The sequence below is a fragment of the Simochromis diagramma genome, unplaced genomic scaffold, assembly GCF_900408965.1.
Source record: "Simochromis diagramma unplaced genomic scaffold, fSimDia1.1 OVJJ01000361.1, whole genome shotgun sequence".
Taxonomy (NCBI): Eukaryota; Metazoa; Chordata; class Actinopteri; order Cichliformes; family Cichlidae; genus Simochromis; species Simochromis diagramma.
Window position 1 is genome coordinate 11,927,314 of NW_024386860.1, and position 18,891 is coordinate 11,946,204.

Below are 18,891 nucleotides of genomic sequence, written 5' to 3' on the forward strand. Positions count from 1 at the left end.
ATAAGGTGATGAACTCTGTGGTAATACATGATCATAATGTCACAATCCCAAATGAATCATTGACTGCGATCAAGCGATTTCCCCGCAGAAAATGGTTTCTTAATCACTTTGTCAAACCAGTCAGCGTGATGACATTCTGATGCTCATATCGAACCGAAGCTGTAGTGAGCATTTACATTTCACCTTCTCCCCCCCCCCCCCCTTTTTTTTTCTTGTTTATCTGATGTTCTCAGTGAGAGCAGTTGACACAGTAAAGCAGGATTCAGTTGTTCTCTCAATGACATTTAGTGTTTGATATGGAACAGACTATGAAATAAGTGGTTTGTAGATGCTTTCTCAGTGTTGCTTCAGCTAATGAACAGTGCAGCTTCTGAAAGGAAATCAAATGAATTTTGGAGTACATGCAGCCCGTCACCCTCCTACATGTTGATTCAGAGATGCTGCCATAAGCTCTGCAAAATAAACAGCGTTCAGAGTGTGGGCCCCGGCTGGAAACATGACAACATCTCAAATACCACATTTCTTACAAAGACAAAGACGCATGAAAAAGAACAGGACTGGCATGTTGGAATGCTTTGATTTATTTGTTTATTTCTTTTTATGGAAGAGTGTTTGTCACATCAAAGATAACACAGAAAGAGTTGACTTTTCATTAACACTGTGACCCATTTTAGCAAGAAGATGTAAGAAGAAGAAAGATTCGCTGCCAGAAATCAAAGAATCCTGAATCGCTAATCAGATTTATGTTAAGCAACAGCTGTAGTGCATAGTGCAATGCAAGAATTACATTCATCATCGGGTTGTTTTGGAAATTAAATTTCAAGGAACAAGAAAACTCACTTAAAACTATTACTCCAGGGATGCTAGTATAAACTATCCGCTTAAGATTTATGTTTTTGTTTTGCTAACACTGACCCCAAAGTTAGAGATGATATTTTGATTCTGATTTTGCATCAGATTTTGGGGCAGTTGCTGTCCAGTACACTGCTCCTCCATCTGTTTTTCTTTGTTAAGTCTAATGAGTATTGTAGTCGTGCATTTAGCGTCACTATTATTAGTCCATCATACCAAACTGATTGGAGAAAACGTGATTTCACAGACGTCTCTGTGATGCGTAGTTTTAAATATTAAGAAACCCTTGTGCCTCAACTCCCATTGCTAAGCATTTTCTGATCATTCAGATTAGAAACTGTTAAATAAAACATGCATGTGCAGTAAGCAAATGGGACTTTATCAGTTTATGGTTAATTCAGATGATCAGCTATTAGACACATCAAAGCACTTCTTTACATTTATGCAAATATTTATTGATTTTAACATTTAAACCAGCTCCTGATACAAATTTAGCATATTGTAATGAGTATTTCTGTATTGTTGCTGAGTCTAAAAGTAAACTAATTTAAGCTTGTCGTGCCATTAATTTTTTTGGGGGTTTTTTTTAACATAGCTGTTGAATTAATTGTAGGCCTGTGGATCAATTAATCGGGGCAATTTCATGCAAAATGTTCCAGTGGGAATTCACTTACCCATCTGTAGAAAAAAAAAATAGATATGAGTCAGGTGTAAACTAATCCTCAGCGGCACCCCTCAGCCAACTTTACAGCTTTGATGCATACGTTCATAATTCAGCTAAAATCTGAACATGAACTTTTCCAAGCTAAAGATTGTTCTACAAAGTTGAGCATTTGCTTTTCGCTTCCATCTAGCAAAACATAGAATTCTAAGCCATGTTTCTGAATGTGCATGATCTTTTACACATGAAAAAAATCTCATGTGCACTACTTTTTTATAAGCCTTGAAGCAGCTTTCAATAAATGTTTTAAAATATCTGTGAATGGAAAAAGGTAATTGTGCAGAATTTTTTCTTTCACTGCTAAATAAGTTGAATTTCAGCATTTCAGCTGATCTAGATTTTTTCCAAGTGTAGCCCATTGTTGAAGAATAATCAGTCTCCTAACTGAAGTAGTTGTAGTTATAGCAAATTTACTGAGAGTCCACAGGATTAACATTTTAGAACAGATAAATTTTAGTAGTTGTTGGAATATAGTCATGCATAAAGAAGTATTTAAAAGTCTAACGATTTATGAAGCATTAAGCATCAATCTGTTGTGTGGTGTCCGCAGCGATGTGGACATTGTATCGGCCTGCTCTCTTGAAGTGAGAAGTGATTGTGAAAGCAAAGCTGTTGATCTCCATTCCTACCCACACCTGTGGCCACAAGCTGTGGGTAGTGACCGAAAAAATGAGATACAAGTAGTGGAAATGAGCTTCCTCGGAAGGGTGTCTGGGCCGAGCTGCTGCTCCTCCATATTAAAAGGAGCCAGATGAGGTGGTTTGGGCATCGGACTAGGAAGCCTCTTAAGGCATCTGTGAGGTGGGATTTTTTTGAGCATGTCCTTCTGGCCGGAGACCCCAGGGTATACCCAAGACATGCTTGGGTAGCTTGGAACACTTAGTGCTCCCCTCAAAAAGAGCTAGAAGAGGCTGCAAGAGAAAGAAGCTAACTGCAAGTTGACCCGAGCACTATCAAGAGCAATCTCGATACCATTTGAATTATTCTCCATAGAGTTTCTTATCTTGCATATAAACTGATCCAATGCCACTCTCTTAGACTGCAATTTGTAGCTCTCATCCTGTTCTGTAGTTCATCGTGAACTGTAGTCCAACGTGCAGAAAAACCCCTGTGCTGAGATAACCCACGTTGGAAAGCAGATCAAGATTCAATTTTGCACATGCACTGTAACTCTAAACTTCTCTAGACATTATTCAACAGAATAGCACATGAGAAAACAAATCTCTAACACACTAATATTAGACACTTGATGGTTTTTTGTTTTTGTTTTTTACCTGTCAGCTATTGCACCGATTTGCACCGATGGCACACATAGTTGTCTGGTGAATTCATAGCTAGCAGAGGGATACTGTGTGTACTGTATCCTGCACACTCAACCCAGGCGGCGTTCTGGCCTAAATCAGTATTTCCAGTAGTGAAAACTCTCTCTGAAGTGGACTATCTCCTGCGGTGTGCTGTGGAAAAGCAGAGCTTTGACCAATGGTCCAGCATCATTCTCCCAACATTTTCCAGAATTCATATGTGAAAAAAATGAAGGACAATACAGTGTAGCGATACCATAGGACAAGAGAGACTCTGGAGAAGCAGCTGATTATATTGCTCATTTGTTTGTTTGTAGCACAGTTCTTGGCAATTAAAATATTACTAGAGGAGCACCTTAATTAAAAGTGAAGAGGATATTGTAATGGCAATTTACAGTTCAATTCTGTCTCTCTTTTACACACAACAAATGCAATTCCAGTAGATACAGTTTTATTTACAATAACTTTGCTATGAATCGCTTAACATTTTAAAATAAAAATAGCATATCATGGTTCTGTAGATCCTTGAAAACTCATACCTGTACTGATTAGTATAGTGAGACCCGGTGTATTTATTTATTAATTTATTTATTTTTTCCCCAACTGTTCAAACTGTATGTGTGAGCGAGACTGTAAGCTAGCAAATGAAAGAGAGGGTTTTGGCTACAGGAAACAGCAAGAGGAGGTTGTGGTTGTCAGTGGTGGTTTCCTCATCCATCTGCCACACAACCACAACCTCGCCAAGACACATGCACGCACGCACACGCACTCAAATGAAACCACTCGCCCCCTTTCTTTCTTACTCTTCTCACTGAGGATGTCTTATTCTTCAGTTGCCATTGGTTACCTGGCAATTCAGCTCTTAATGTCAATTACCTCCAGCTTGTTTATCCTTTGTGGTAAACAGCAAGATTGAAGCTCAGACCGAAAGTCACTACCCCACTGCTTACTTTTTTCTAAGAAAAGAAAAAGAAAGACGGACAGAGGTTTTGTTTGGGATGTGGGACTGATTTTGTTTGCTTTAAGCACTGGTGGATGACCTTATAATTTTTTTAGGGAGCAGTTGCTGTTTGCAGTGGCTTCTCTCTACATCACCAGTCTTGTCATCCCGCGCAACTGTAATTTCCTCCCTTACCAACATCGCCACATAATTTATCTGCTCATTCTGTGTGTGTGTGTGTGTGTGTGTGTGTGTGTGTGTGTGTGTGTGTGAGACAGAGAGAGAGAAAGAGAGGAAGAGGAGTGGAGAGATATGTAGATAGGCAGAGAGATAAAGATGGGGAGGGGGTGTGGGGGGTGAGATGATGGTAGCAGTGTGTGATGAGGTGGGAAATGGGGGGCGGAGGGGAGGAGAAGAGTCGGTTGCCCATGGATACGACCCCGATATAATTTGATTTGTGGCAGCAGGAAGCAATGAGTGAGCGAGTGCGAAGGGAGGGAGGAAGGGAGGATGTGGAAAAAGCAAGAGAGAGAGAAGAGAGGAAGAGAAAACGAGGGCGAGAAAATAAGAGAGGAGAAGGAGGGATGAGGGAGGCTTAAACATGTCGGGTGCAGAAAGGAGCAAGAGATGGAAGAGATGAAGTGATTGTAGGAGAGAACGATGCACAGATTGAAGGTCTCACTTGCTGCTTTTCCTGCTTTCATCCTCAGTGTCTCTATCTTATCTCTACCACTCTATCTGTTCTCTCTTTCTTTCTGTATTCAATTCATTTCAATTATAGTTTCAGTTCAGAACTCAGCTGCCAGCGGAGCAGCCTTCTGCCACAGAAATGTGGCCTCTGTCGATGCAGGTAAACCCTAGAGGCAGTATCAGAATATCATTAATACGTTTATTTGGCGACAGATATATTATAATGCATTGTAATTACCATAAATGGACAAAAAAAGCTCAACACTCTCACTCTTAAACATAAAACCAGAAGATGGTTATTCCATTAGGGTTGCAGTTTTGCTCTTAAAAGCCTAGTAAATGCGATTAAATTTTGATGAAGACTTTTTTAAAGGTCTCGAATATCTGTAAAAAATTGCAGTGAAATCAGTGCAATGTTTGTAAAAACACTTCACTTAATATTAAAAATGTCAGAAATATTCTTGATTTTTTTTTTTTCCAATTTAAAAGCAAAAAAAGTAAACCAATCAGTCCATTACTGAAATTAATGTAAAATAGCTAAAAATCTTCAAGGTCAAACATGTGACTCCCGCTCCCTCAGTAAACGTCACCAATCTCCAGATGTACAGAACAAAAAGCTTTCTTAGAATAAGAATCAAAGATTTAAAGGGACTTTAGGACTTAAGGTTACATAAGAAAGTGCAGTAAACTGCAGGAAACTTGTAAGCATGCTGCACTTCAGGTCACAGCCACAATCATTGATGTCACAGCAGGTTTTTGGCTTGCACGTCTGATGGAAAATGTGTTGATGTCATTCGTGGGTGTGGCCTGAAGTGCAGCATGCTTGAAATCTTTCTGCCTCTTCAACACCATCTGTGTACACATTGACTTTTATTTCCATTTCTCCCATATCAAATGCTCGATATTGTAGCAGTACCTGAAGCCTTTTCTTCTTTTTCTTCTGCTAATCTTCTTCTCCTTGCATGTGTTTGTGTTTGTGCAATCCTGTGTGTTTAATCCAAACAAAGCCAAATCTCTCTGGATTGTAAATACCAGTTGGTTATAGCAGGGAAGCGCTTCTAAAGCCAACCGGCAGACAACAAGGGACCCTGTGCTTTAGCAACACTCCCAGTTCTGTTCAGCTTGTTCACAACTGAGCGGGCTTGTACAAGAGTGTGTGTGTGTGTGTGTGTGTGTGTGTGTGTGTGTGTGTGTGTGTGTGTGTGTGTGTGTGTGTGTGCATAAGGGAAAGGGAGAAATAACGTGTGAGAGAAGGAGAGTGCAGAAAAGAGAGCGGGAGAGAGTGTGTGACATAGAAAGAGAGCATGGAAAAGAGCATATCATAGTGTGAAAGCGACAGAGAGCGAGTGTGACGGGAGAGAAAGGAGTGTACGGACTGAAGTGAAAGTCTGTGCACAAAATACAATCTGAGTACTTGAAAGAGCATGTTTAGACACTCTGTCTAGAAGTCTTTTTTTTCCTAAAAATGTCTCTATCTTGTATGTTTAATACACAGTGCTTCCATGCAGTCAGTCTTGCTTTGTCTCAGATACCCAAACCATACGCTTCAGCGCACGATTTGTGCCGTGATTAGAGTCTGGAAGTGCAAAAAGCTCAAATTACACTTTCAGTTTAACTGAGAATAAGCTGGTTTGAATGGCTCTGGTCCAAAACGATATTAAGTCAGGTCTTGAGGGGGAAAAGCTCAACATTTGCGTAAATGTGCTTTTTTACTTTCCTGCCAAGATTGAGAGTCACAGTGAGGTCAGATAATTTACTGTAAAGCTGCAAGTTGTCAGTTTTACTCTTTGGTTTTTCATCAGATAAAACAGGATATAACATGACAATTAGAGAGCTTTAGGGGAGCTTTGACAGATGCTAGCTGTCGCTTATTCTACAGTCATATTTAGTATCAGTTTTACTCTCAGCATTTGACAGATTTCCCAGTGTGTTCCTTTCAGTTTCATCATGCCTTGTGTCTTATTTGCAGATTATAGGTTTTTTTAATTCTGGTGAACAGATTTTTTTATTTATATCTATATGTTTTTATTCAAACACATTCAAAATGTGTTGTATTTCAAGCTGAAATAACAAAATTCCTTTCACTTGCTTCATTTCTTTTATTTATTATTTGTAAAAAAAAAAATGCTGAGTAGAACTTGTGTGCACCGCCTGCATCCTTTTCAAAATATTGGCTTTAGTTTAGGTTTAGTATCTAGTTTGTCTTAGCGTTGGTATGCGATTTGGGTTGAATGAAAGAAATATGGTTATCAGCATGTATTTTTCTTTCTTTTTTTTCTGTAAATGGTTGCGACCTGTACATTTTGACATTTTAATTTCGTAAGTGAACATTACTCTAAACAGACCCTGAAGAAAATTTTCCTCTCGTGAAAATTGAAATAGATCTTTCACTAAAAATCTATAATCTGTGGCTTGTTGCCAGATCCACACTCTAGCTCTGTGGCCCACATCATCATTCAGGACCAAGAGGCTCCATGAAAACCTTCTTGCCTTAGAACAAGAAATAAAATGTCAGAATATGTAGATAATGCCCTTGTTTTCATTTCAGTTTAACTTCATTAATAGAGTGTCGTTTATAATTACAATTGTTTTAGGGAACTATGAATAATTTTTGATAAAAGCTTTACTAAGATTGTGTTAGAGCTCTCTCAGCTCAGTTTTCGCTTTTGTCATCAGGTGACGTTCACCAAGAGGAAGTTTGGTTTGATGAAGAAGGCCTACGAGCTGAGCGTCCTGTGCGACTGCGAGATCGCTCTCATCATCTTTAACCACTCCAACAAGCTGTTCCAGTATGCCAGCACTGACATGGACAAGGTCTTGCTGAAGTACACAGAGTACAACGAGCCACACGAGAGCCGGACTAACGCTGACATTATCGAGGTAAAGCGTGGAGACGGGAGGGAGGGCAGTGGGTCAAACAGCAGGAAACAACTGCGTCTTTAACACACCTCAAAATCTTTTTAACATCCTTAAAAAGTCCACTTTTCCCTCTTCTGATGTTGGTCCATACATTTTCATTCATAGGTGCTTACTTTATTATGCATGAATCTCAGAAAGCTATTCATTGTTCATGTATCCTCCTTCTACATGGTTCTACCGTTGGAACAATAAAGATTAATTCTTGACTAAACCTATTTTATCCTCTACAGAGTCAGATTGTAACCTTTATTAAGGTCCATTCAATGTATTTTTTTTCCATTTGATTACCTTTATTTTAATTAATTAATACATTTATTTATTTTAGCAGATGCTAGGCTTAAAGTAATCTTGACCTAGATACACTTCCTGAACAAACTGTGTTGCCTTCTGTTGCAATAAGGCTTTGAGTATCATAGTTTATTGTACATCAAGTCATTAAAAGGGGAAGCTGGACATTTTCAGATGTGTATTGATTAACTTTCTTCCCAAGAATAAGATTAGAGATTGATATCACTGTCATGCCTGTTTAGAGGCAGAGGGTGATTAAGGTAGCTTAGCTTAAAAAAAAAATCTGCTGATGTGATATATTACATCTTGTTTAATCTATAAAGAAGCCAAAGTCACACTAACCTTCAGTGTTTGTAGCAATCTAACCTTCTTCTAAATTGTTATGCATTATAAATTAGGCTTTAAGAAACTGAAGTGGTTAAACACTGCATTTTTAGAGGTGTCATTACATCTTTTAAAAAACTTTTTATAACCCACTGTTCTTTCCTTAAATCCCTTGTTACTGAAAAGTAACCATATATTTTAGTATTTCTTTACTATTGCCCAGTTCAGAATTGTGGAGTCCAGTCAGTCCCAGTGCTGTTTATGGTTGGATTCTGGCTCGGTGCCTTTGAGCTTAATGGGAGTAGAGAGATAGGAACAGCTGGGCCTCCCCATCTTATCCCCCGCCCCCCTTAACACTCTGGCTTTGGTCGTATTGTTACCTGGAGACCTCTCTGACAACAACAACAAAACACCAACAACCCAAAGGACAACGCCTAGAACCAGTTGGAAACCACTTCAGCATAAAATGCCCACCAGTTAGAGGAAGAAACTTCTGAGAAAAATAATCTTTGTTCATTTACATATTTACTAGAAGAGAGGTCAACGGGTTAGGTCAGCAGAGAAAGTGTGAGGGCAGTCCGTCAGTTCCATTTTTATGTTTTTGTAATAGGAATCCATTTGCTTCCTAACGTCTTTCCTCCCTGTGGGAAAAGGCTTCGCTGGAGCTTGTCAGGCGAACATGGAACATATTCACATGCCTTGCTGACCCTTTTATACATAAGGACCCTCTTATGAATTCAACACGAGATGGTTAGGTATGATTCAGCGAGCCGTGTGCACTGCAGTACAGCACTTACGCTTCATATGGAGCGTTGACTTAAAGCTGGATCTCGCCTGGCTTTGAGGGTTTTTTTCTCACTGAATATTGCTGCAGGAGTTCACGATCAGTCAACCACAAACATTGTCAACATGCAGTCACCGCCATGGCTTTACTGTCATGTTGAATGCTCGGGCTAAATCGTATTTCAAACAACACACAGCAAAACAGCAAGGTTTGAAAAAAATGAGATGGCTAGCTCATGAATGGATTTAGGCCATTATTAGTTGGGCACTAGCATTACCTGATCTGTGTCAACACCAATTTCCCAATCTGAATTTTTTGTCAAATTGCCCTTATGATTTTGGAATAAAACCTTGTGTTGGCAATGGCCTGAGAACAAAAACATAATAGAGTGGGAGTGATTCCCTCTTTTATCAGCTGCTTCTAAATTGCAGAACGTAGTCCTATAAAATTGAGATTGATGCTACAGCAATAAATATTATTCGAACCTTTTGTTCTCCACTAGTTTTTGATTCACTACATTTATGAAGTAAGCGATACCAACCTGTGTCCCTGGAGTGATGAACTTTGACAGCAAATGATGAGTTTTATTTCCCTCTTTCAGGCTATTTCAAATACGTTATTGGAAGAAACCCACAGGCTGCAAACAGCGCTCAGAAGCTCATCTGACCTCTAACTGCTGCTTTAAGGCGTAATTCTTTTCCAAGTTCTCTCAAACTGTCCACAAACACCTAAATCAATGGCTAGCTACAGTTATGTACTAAAGGTGTTTTTGAATGGAGAGCGCTATTTTCCGTTGTAGGAACCTACCTGAAGGACTCATTGATTGAATTCAGGTCCTGGATCACAAAAGTCCCAGCTCTGGGTTTGCATCTGAGTATTCTCTGGCTGTGAGATTAAATCCTCTTTCCAACAGTTTTCTTGAGGAATTTCTGATTATAAAAAGATTTTCAGACCAGAACTGTTGGGAAACCATTTTCCTTGAATACAAGAGAGGGTCATACTTGAAGCTTGAATTACTTCATATATAGCAGAAAGTAAATTCCACATTCAACTAGAACTGATTTCCATCTGTTTTTCTGTTGATGGGATCATTTGGTTCTCATCAGAAATGGCCAAAGTAGCACTCTAAAATTACACATGGACTAAAAGGAATTTGCCAGCCTAGCTACATTAAGCCTAAAGAAAATGCAACGAATAACAGATTTATCTAATTTATTTCACAAAGGGGACTTTGTCTGAACATACTCTGAAACTTCCTTAGTTTTGTGATTTGGGATTTGTCATTATTGGTTATTATTTGGTTGTGTAGAGGCATGGAATCTTTGGGGCCTGAGCAGAATGCTCCTAAGGGGAATTTCATCCAATAAGGGCTTGCATTCAGTAATTGCTGAAATCTCAGTGAAAGTGTTGGTGAAGCAGTTTTGTGTTTGAGTGGGCTGAAGGTAAGACTGAGAGTTTGAGGCCATAATTTTCCCTTCACCTTTCTGTCTGTCAGTTTCTCTCTTCCTTCTACCCTTCCTGGCTTCGCTTCCTCCTAATCTCCTGATTCACTCGGTCACGACAGTTTTTCCCTTCTTTCTTGTCCTTCTCTTTCTGTCTGTCTCAGAGTGTCAGCAGTAAAGCCTTTCTGTAGGCTGTATCTTCAGCTGCAGATGGCTCTTAAGTGTATGCATGTGCATGTGCATGTGCGTGTGTGTGTGTGTGTGTGTGTGTGTGTGTGTGTGTGTGTGTGTGTGTGTCGTGGCTGGGCGTTGGGCTGCTCCGGGCCACATCAGCTCAAGCTCCACTGGCTCTGTTTGTGTGCGTACATGTGTTTGTGTTTTCGAGTGTGCCACTCTGTCTCATTCTGTCTCTTTTTGTGTGTTCATTAGTGTGTGTGTGTGTATCTATGTTTGAGTGTGTATGTGTGCATGCATAAGTCCACCTCTTTCTGTTTGCACGCTCTGCAGTGGCCCATGAGAACGCCTCATACAATATTCAGGCTTGGTGAGCCTCTTGGTTGTGTCAGCTTCTGTGTGTGTGTGTGTGTGTGTGTGTGTGTGTGTGTGTGTGTGTGTGTGTGTGTGTGTGTGTGTGTGTGTGTGTGTGTGTGTCCTACATGGGAGCTTCCTGCCTATACCGGCCTTTATACTGCCCGCCACCCATTCTCTTAATAAGCCAGGAGGCATTAAGCAACATTCGCCAGCATTTGTCCTCAACTGTCCCCTTCCACAGATGTACTGCATTAAACACCACCTTGTTGGGCAGGTATCCGTGTCGTTTGCCCCTGACATTTTCCATGAATTCTTGCTATTTCACATTACCAGTAGAGTAGCATGAGTCATTTCAGTATTAAAAATAAAAACCCTCAGAACCTTTTTCAGAATACGTTATATAGTGTACTGCTAATAGCTGCACAAAATAGCAATTAAGTAAAACTGCAGCTTATTTAAATGTGTCTTTGTCACTTTTTGTATGGGAAACCTAAATCTCCAAGGTAATGAGTAAATACAAGCATTGCATAAACGTAGTGGAGGGAAATGTGTAATATTTAGCTCCAAAACAGGTTGTTGAAAAGCAGAACCATTGACAGCTGTTAAGGAGCTGATATTCTGCATTAGCTGGAAATTGGAAAGCATTTGGCTGACAAAACATTTGAAAAAAAAAAAGATGATGCAACACAGTGGTAAACATGCCCCTGGTCCTACGTTTTTAAAGCATTTTTGCTGGCATAAAATTCAAAATGAACATCTCTGACAATAGCGTTTCTCAGTTTAGTTTAGTTTTTGCTTTTTTAAATCACTTACAGGCTTTTAATCATTTGCAAATCATTGAATTTTGTTTCACACAGTGTAATCACCTTTTTGGAAGCAGAGTTATTGTAAACATTTGTCCGTAGGGAACAGTGTATTTGTTGGGGACCTGTTGGCAGATAAATACACGCTGGGTGCTCAAGTTAGGAATGTCTATGTAGAATTTGGTCAAAAGAAAGTACTCAACAGTGTCTGTGTTTGTGGCAATGAAAGGAAAAGTTCCCCAGTACAAATGTGTGGTTTGCTGAAAGTTTTTGGATAAACAACGGAGCTTTGTGACACAGCGAAATAAGATAGATCTGGCTTTGGATGCCCTCAAAGTACTTGTTACTAGAATGAATATAGTGTTGGTTGTTGACTGTAACAAAAATAAAAAAGATCATCACATGTATCCTTTTAATAACTCAGTTTTGACTAAGATTTCATTAGATATTTTCTTGGCAAGTTATAAGGGAGAAGAGCCCAATGTCTTTACTTCTCTGAAGGGCTCTTACTGTGAAACACTAGCAGGAATTATTTAGTTTTATTAAATAATTGCTGTAAAGAAATGCAGAAAATTTGCAAAGTAAAAATGACCTAAATCTGTTAACATGTTCTTGTCCAAAAGAGAACAGCCGTTTAAACAGCTTGAACAGACTTGTGAATATTGTAAAATACTTTTTATCTCCATGTGCAATAAATGATAATTATCATTTTGTACATTTAAATCCCGCAACTGTGACTGGACGTGCGTTACAGAAATGCTAGACATAGAGGGTGAGGGGCTTTCAGTGGCGCCCTGTACAGTCGAACAGTCAGTGTGACAAGATTGGCGAATTATACAATAATTATTAAAGATTATCTGCACTGGCACATGGTGTAACATCGCTGGTCAAGGACAGAGCTGAGACATACCGAGTGACGGAGCGCGAGAGTGAGGGAGAGGGAGAAGAGAGAGGGGATAATTGGATAGTCTCAAAATGTGCCCATTTGCTGCTCTGCCTCTGCAAGTGCTTTTGAGTATAAATTATGAAGTGTGGATATTGTCACGCAGGCACACGCAAACTGATACGTGCACGTGCGTACACAGTCTATGCTTCGTGTATGTTGCTCTGTCTATGCTGTACATGCATGCACCTCTGGCCCTAAATGCCTAGATGCACTTAAGTTCATATTGAGGTGTGTATATGGGTGTGGGTGTGTGGACTCTATTCATCACACAGTTAGACATTCCTTCACTTCAGTGCAAGCTTGAGAGGCTGTGCATATGCACACACAGCCTCTCTCTGAGATGCACGTGCTGCTTGAAAGTGTGTGTGGGCAGCCTGCCTCTCCTGTCAGAATGTGTTAATCCGCTTGACTGCAGATCCCAATCAGGGCAAAGAAGGGAAGTGAGCGAGAGACAGAGGGAACACAAGCGAGCGCAATGCTAAAAGAGTGGGGATGAATAGCTGAGGAGAGAAAGCAAGATGGGCGGAGAAGGGGGATGCCCTTTTTCCTTTAAGCGGCTCAGGGAAGACAGATCTCACCAAGAGCTTCAATGCTCGTGCTTAAGGACTTTGGGCACCGCCCTGATCCTCCTGGGCTGCAGCCAGGGGAGACTCACATATTGCGAAACATTACTTGTCAGTATTTTCCTACTAAGCAACAGATTGAGTTTGTTGCTACAATAGCCCTAGCGCTTCAAACAAATAGTATACAACCCCAGATTACCCCACTTAGTGCACACTGAGAAATTCACCCCTCTGCAGAGTTGCATGCCCACTTCTCCTCTGACGTCCTCTCGCAGAAAGCTGATGCCTGTGTTGTCCCGTAGATGCTCCTCATATAATCCTTCTTTGCTGTCTGAACTCTGTGGTCCTCCTGCTAAGACCTGCCATGCCCAAGGTCCTAATCTGGAGTAGAAGAGGTCATAGGAAGGTTTATTGGTGCTTACATTAGTGGTCACCACTCTTACTGGGATTTGTTTCTTCCAAGTTTCTGAATCACAAAACTTGTGTGAAAGGCCCAAAGCTCAACCATAATTAGGATTTTTGGATTTATTTATTTGTTTTACGTTACAAGTAGAATTGTAATGTGTTCTCCCTTTTTAAATTAGATTTTTTGGGGGGGTTTGTGACCTGATACATTCACACAACTTGATTTGAAACCAAGATATAAACTTGTCTTATGTTTAGTCATTGCCTCAAAATTTCTCAAATGCATTTCTTATTATTACTTCACTGTTTTTTGCAGTTGAACTTCAAGGTTAATGCAATACAATGCCTTCAGTTATGGTCAGTATTATACCACACATTCACAGCATTGTGTTCAGAACAGAGATCCTGACCTTATGAAATAATTAACAGCCCTGTGCTGAAAAGGGGCCAAGATTTCATTAAAACAATATTAAGTACTGGAAGTCCTTGATTATAAAATATGTGACTCACTCCCAGATCGAGGCGTGTTATGGAGATTCTGAATGAGGAACATGTACTCCTAGAGGGCAGAAAAATAGGCTTCGAAATATTTTGTTTAGTTGTCATTAGTGTAGGCAGTCATATATCAATAAGACTGATTGGCTTACAGGTCATCTGTAGTTGACGTAGGGCATCATGCACGATCAGCTTCCTCTGATACATAGCAAACCATCCAGAGGCCTCTTGAGGGCTAAGTGAGAGAAGTCCATTATTTTCATGGACAAATAATTCCAGTGAGAGCTGGAGGGGTAATGGCTGTTTATGCAGTGATGGTTTTTAATAAACTAAATGGTTAGAAATTAAAGGAAGTCTACAAGTCATAAACTAAACTTTGTCCAAATGTTTAAATGATTAATCCAACCTAACTTCCTGAATTTTATATTTTAATTAGAAAAAAACCCACTTAGACCATCACAATGCATAACATATAGTTGAGTTTTCATTTACATTTTCATGTTAAATACGCTTTTGACCCTGAAATTAATGCATAATTAATACTTCACACAGGGGAGCACTAGGAGCAGGAAGCATAATTAATCTAAATACAAAAGTGACACAGAGCATGACGAGGAAATGCATTTACGTTCTTTTCTGTTTTATTTTATTTTATTTATTGATTTTCTGTTTTAACAAGGCGTTCAAAAAAATACATTCTGAACCCGCACGATAGCGAGTGTGTGTTTTTTGTGGGCAGCGAGGACATGACTTCCTCACGTCTCACGGCTTGGCAGGTTACTGACATGAGAAACAACAAGTGCTGATCTATAATACAACATCTGAGGAGCCTGGCAGCCACTGCTGTGCTGAGACTGTGGATATGATGCCCCAAATGACTGACTGTAGGGGGCTGCATGCGTGAGAGAGAGAGAGACTTTCTTCTGCATTTCTGTATTTGACAAGCCACAATGGGAGGTGACATTACAGTTTGCTTTGCACTTACCAGGCCTAGACAGCAGGGACTCTGCCTGCTACCTAAGTATTTTTGGGACCATATAACCTGCACCGTCATAGTCCAAAAGAAAGCCTAACAATAAACAGCACATACTGTACCGGGCAAATAAAAGTGTTAGACAGTGAGATTAGAAAACTATAATAATCAGTTAAAGGAAAGATTTTTACATGTCTCTGTTAATATTCTGTTTATCCTTCATGTTCATGTTTGTCACTAAAACATCCCTTCCTAATATACTTCTGTTAGAAGTGATGAAGAACAAAATCCAGTCTTTGGTTCCTGAATAGATTTCGAAATTCATCCAGTCAAGTGGCCACCTTCCTTTTACATAGATTTTGATTCTGTGCTGACCTGCAGCGCAGCAACACTGAGTCAAAGTGGGAATTTGGTACTCGTATGTAAAGTAAATGCCACTTTAGAAGTCAGTTGTATTTTTATCTGTCTTATTTGCCTTCATAGCACGGAAATCGGTTTGTAATTCCCAGATAAATTTTTCTAATGAGGAGTGATCAGTGGCCTTATTAACACCAGACAATAGTTTGGTGACTCCCATCCTTTAACTTTAGTTAAAGTACAGTACAAATCAGTGATTAGTCCGACCCTCCTTTGTTCTTAAAGCAGTTGTGATTGTTCCAGTTGTTTTGGAGGACTGGCCAAAGTTTCTGTGGATTACAGCTGATTCCAAGTTAACTTGATGATGTTGAGATTAGGTTTGTGTAGAGGTTACGCTATCAGTTGCAAGACTCTTTGTTCTTCTTGATAACAAAGATAGGTTTCATGCTCTTTTTGCCATGTTGAACAATTACTTTATCATAGATAAGAATTTAAACATCTAAAGTGGCTAAACAGGAAAACTGTGCAAGCGGTGCTGTTCGGCAGTTTCATATCTGGGCCTTCCCACCTCCCAAAGTGTCCTTGGGCAAGTCACAGAGCCCAGAGTTGCTTCCAGCGGCAGTGTGTGTATCTGTTAAACTTATACATGGCTAGATATGGTGACACCCAAACACACATGTATGTTTTAGGTAAAGGTTTGTTTTTCTGGCACCTTCCAAATGAATGTGACGATAAAGCTGATAGAGGCAAAAGTGAGAAAAAGAAAAGGAAATGCAAAAAACCAGGAAGGGAACCTGATACACTCAAAGTATTATTGCCACTGTTATCAAACGTCAAATACTGACACTATGCATGCAGTCGTACAGTGACTTTCACTCACGACTTAGACACATAGAGGCTTCAAACACATTTTCAGAGTAAGGGATAAAAGGTTGGCGCAGGAAAGAGAGAGGAAAAGGGAAGGAAATTATGATGGGAAAAGCTCTGGGAACAAGAGACAGGGCAAAAGAGGAATGGAAAAGAAACTGAAACAGAGGAGAGAATGAAGGTTGATGAGAGGAAATGAGCGACTGGGGAGTATTGTGTATGGAGACATTTCAAGGAAGCAATGGCGAGAGATGTTAAGGGTGGAAAAACACAGAAGGACAAGTGCGAGAGTTTGCACTTGCACTGTGAGCGAGCGAGAGCTACGTTAAAGGTGGTGGGCTGAGAGATGAGAGGCCGAGAGAAAGACAAAAAGAGACAGGACAAAGCAGCAGCAGCGTTTCATGGAGAGCTGGAAACAGAGGGCGGGCGGACAGGCGGGTGGGCGAGCGAGCGAGCCAGAGGGGAACGAAGAGAGTGAGGTGGGGGCGGGGCTTGCGAGCAGTCATAGCCAGTTAGAGGCTGGCGTGGTGCTCTGCAGGGTGAATCTTACCCTGGCAACACAATAGAGCGAGAGAGCGAGAGGGAAAGTGGGAGAGAGGGAGACAGCGGACAGGTGAACAGATGGCTGACTGAGAGACAAGCTGATCAGTGCACAACAGAGGGGTGTGTGTGAGTGTGAGTGAAAGAGAGAATGTGAATGTAATGCAATGTAACACAAAATGTTCAGTCTGAGAGAGAGTGGGAAAACAAACAAAGAAAGTGAGAGAGAGAGTGAGAGAGGGGGAAAGATGCCCATGTTTACACTGTAATGTTCACAAAATATCAGTGGAGTTTACATGAGAGAAAGACAGAGAGGCAAGCCTGTGATGTCCAAAAAATATCAAGTGTGTGTGAAAGCAAGTAGAGACAGTGTGAGAAGGAAGCCTACTGTACGTCTGTTTGCATCCATATGTCAGTGTGTCCATTAGGATTGTTGCTTTTTATATGAATTTGAAAGTGTCAGATGGAGAGGAAACAAAGGAATATTTGACCAGTGGTGATCCGTTCAGATTTTTGATTTATAGGTCGGGCGTTTTGTACTTCAGTGGAACTGAAATGCAGTGTCATTCTGACCTTATTCCATGGCCTGCTTCTTTGGCAGAAAATAGAGTAAGCTAGCAATCTCAGTGGATAATTACGGCCTCAAATTAGGAAAAGCAATAAGCAGAAGCATTTAGACTTCAGTACTACGTGCTGAAGAAGTTACAGATGAAGGGAAGTTTGTATGCCAACTAACTGGTGAATCTATTGCCACGATGGCATAAAGACAATGAAAATGAATGAACACTGTCCTTATTGGAAGCATTAGTGGAAGCATTGTAAGAAATGTTTTTATTGTCCTTTGGGGGAAATGTTTGTGTCAGAGTTAATAACACATGACGCCTTAATAGCATATGCATGATAGCTGCATCTTTATGACAAATAATGCCAGATTTAATCAAGTACAGAAATTCAAATGAATCACACTTAAAATGGGACGATTTTAAGAAGATCGGGGGCATTTAGGGAATTTTGTCCAAACCCCAAAGACAGTTGCATGTTTGGTCTTATTGTCATTATTTTTGTTCTTATTATTAAAAAAAAAAGTATATAATCACCAAATCCATTTGTATTTTGGCCCTGTTCATCATATCAACTCTAATGAGGACTGATATTTGATGACGTTTTGGTCGCAGATCTATGAAAGTAGGATCAAGGTTTAATTGAACTAAAGCTTAAATTGAAGGAGATTAATTTTTTGGTTGGTGTAACCATCTACCTTTAAATTAGGCTTAGGAAATGCAAAACTGGAACTTTGTCTCTCCTCACAAGTATCCAAGTACAAATGTGTGTCACTACATGTGAACAGTGCACCAACATGGCTCCAGTGTCATCACAGTTTTGTTTGCAGGCTCTTTATCTCTTTGTGTCCTGACAGTCAGGGCAGGAGGTCCACGCTTCTATCACGTCCTCCACACAGCCCTCTGTCACATGCCGTCATTGTCAAGTTGAAAGTTGTTCTATTTTTATTTATTTTATGTAGTTCTTTTATTCTCTCAATTTTTAGGTCAGTGCGCACACACATCTGCCTCAGCAGAGTGTGTTTTCTATGAACTGTGCGCAACAAAGCGCATGGTGTCTGCTCCTGTGTGTGAAATTTACATTAAGCTGCAGATCAGAGCACTTACTTGTTCTGGTGAGAGTTAACAGCTGAATCAGGAGACTGTCTCCATGTTGGAACAAATCTTTCTAATAACCCGTTTCTGTGGGTAGATAAAAAAGCAGCTTTGACACTGCGATAATAATAATGGCTTTGGTTTTTAATGAGATTCATATCAAAGAGCAGTATTGTTATTAACACTGAAAGTCTTTTTACCCTTACATCCAAATGGCATCATTACCCTCTTGCCCTCACCTGTTTTTAGGATTTCAGGCTAATACATCAAAAATGAAAAGAATCTCTGTCTCTTCCTCCTCGGGGTTTAGTCTGGAGCTCTCGATACAACGACTTCCCGCCAGCTTCACTTTAGAGGCTGAATTGCATGCAGTTGAATCATTCTCACTTAACAATGATTGTGTGCTGTGCTCTCATGTAACACATGGTTAGGTTTTAATCAGACCGCCACTAGACTATAGTTGCACCTGACACGGCAAGTGCTTGTTAATTAAAG

General features: G+C 40.1%; 1 protein-coding gene across 13 annotated transcripts in view; it reads left to right on the forward strand.

The window, feature by feature from the left end:
• mef2d (myocyte enhancer factor 2d) overlaps positions 1–18,891 on the forward strand; it is a 101,119-nt gene that overhangs the window by 38,308 nt on the left and 43,920 nt on the right. For all 13 annotated transcript variants that reach the window (XM_040030573.1, XM_040030571.1, XM_040030575.1 and 10 more), the window contains exon 3: positions 7,181–7,384. In XM_040030573.1, the coding sequence (XP_039886507.1) occupies positions 7,181–7,384 (204 nt within the window). The remainder of the gene's footprint in view (positions 1–7,180; positions 7,385–18,891) is intronic.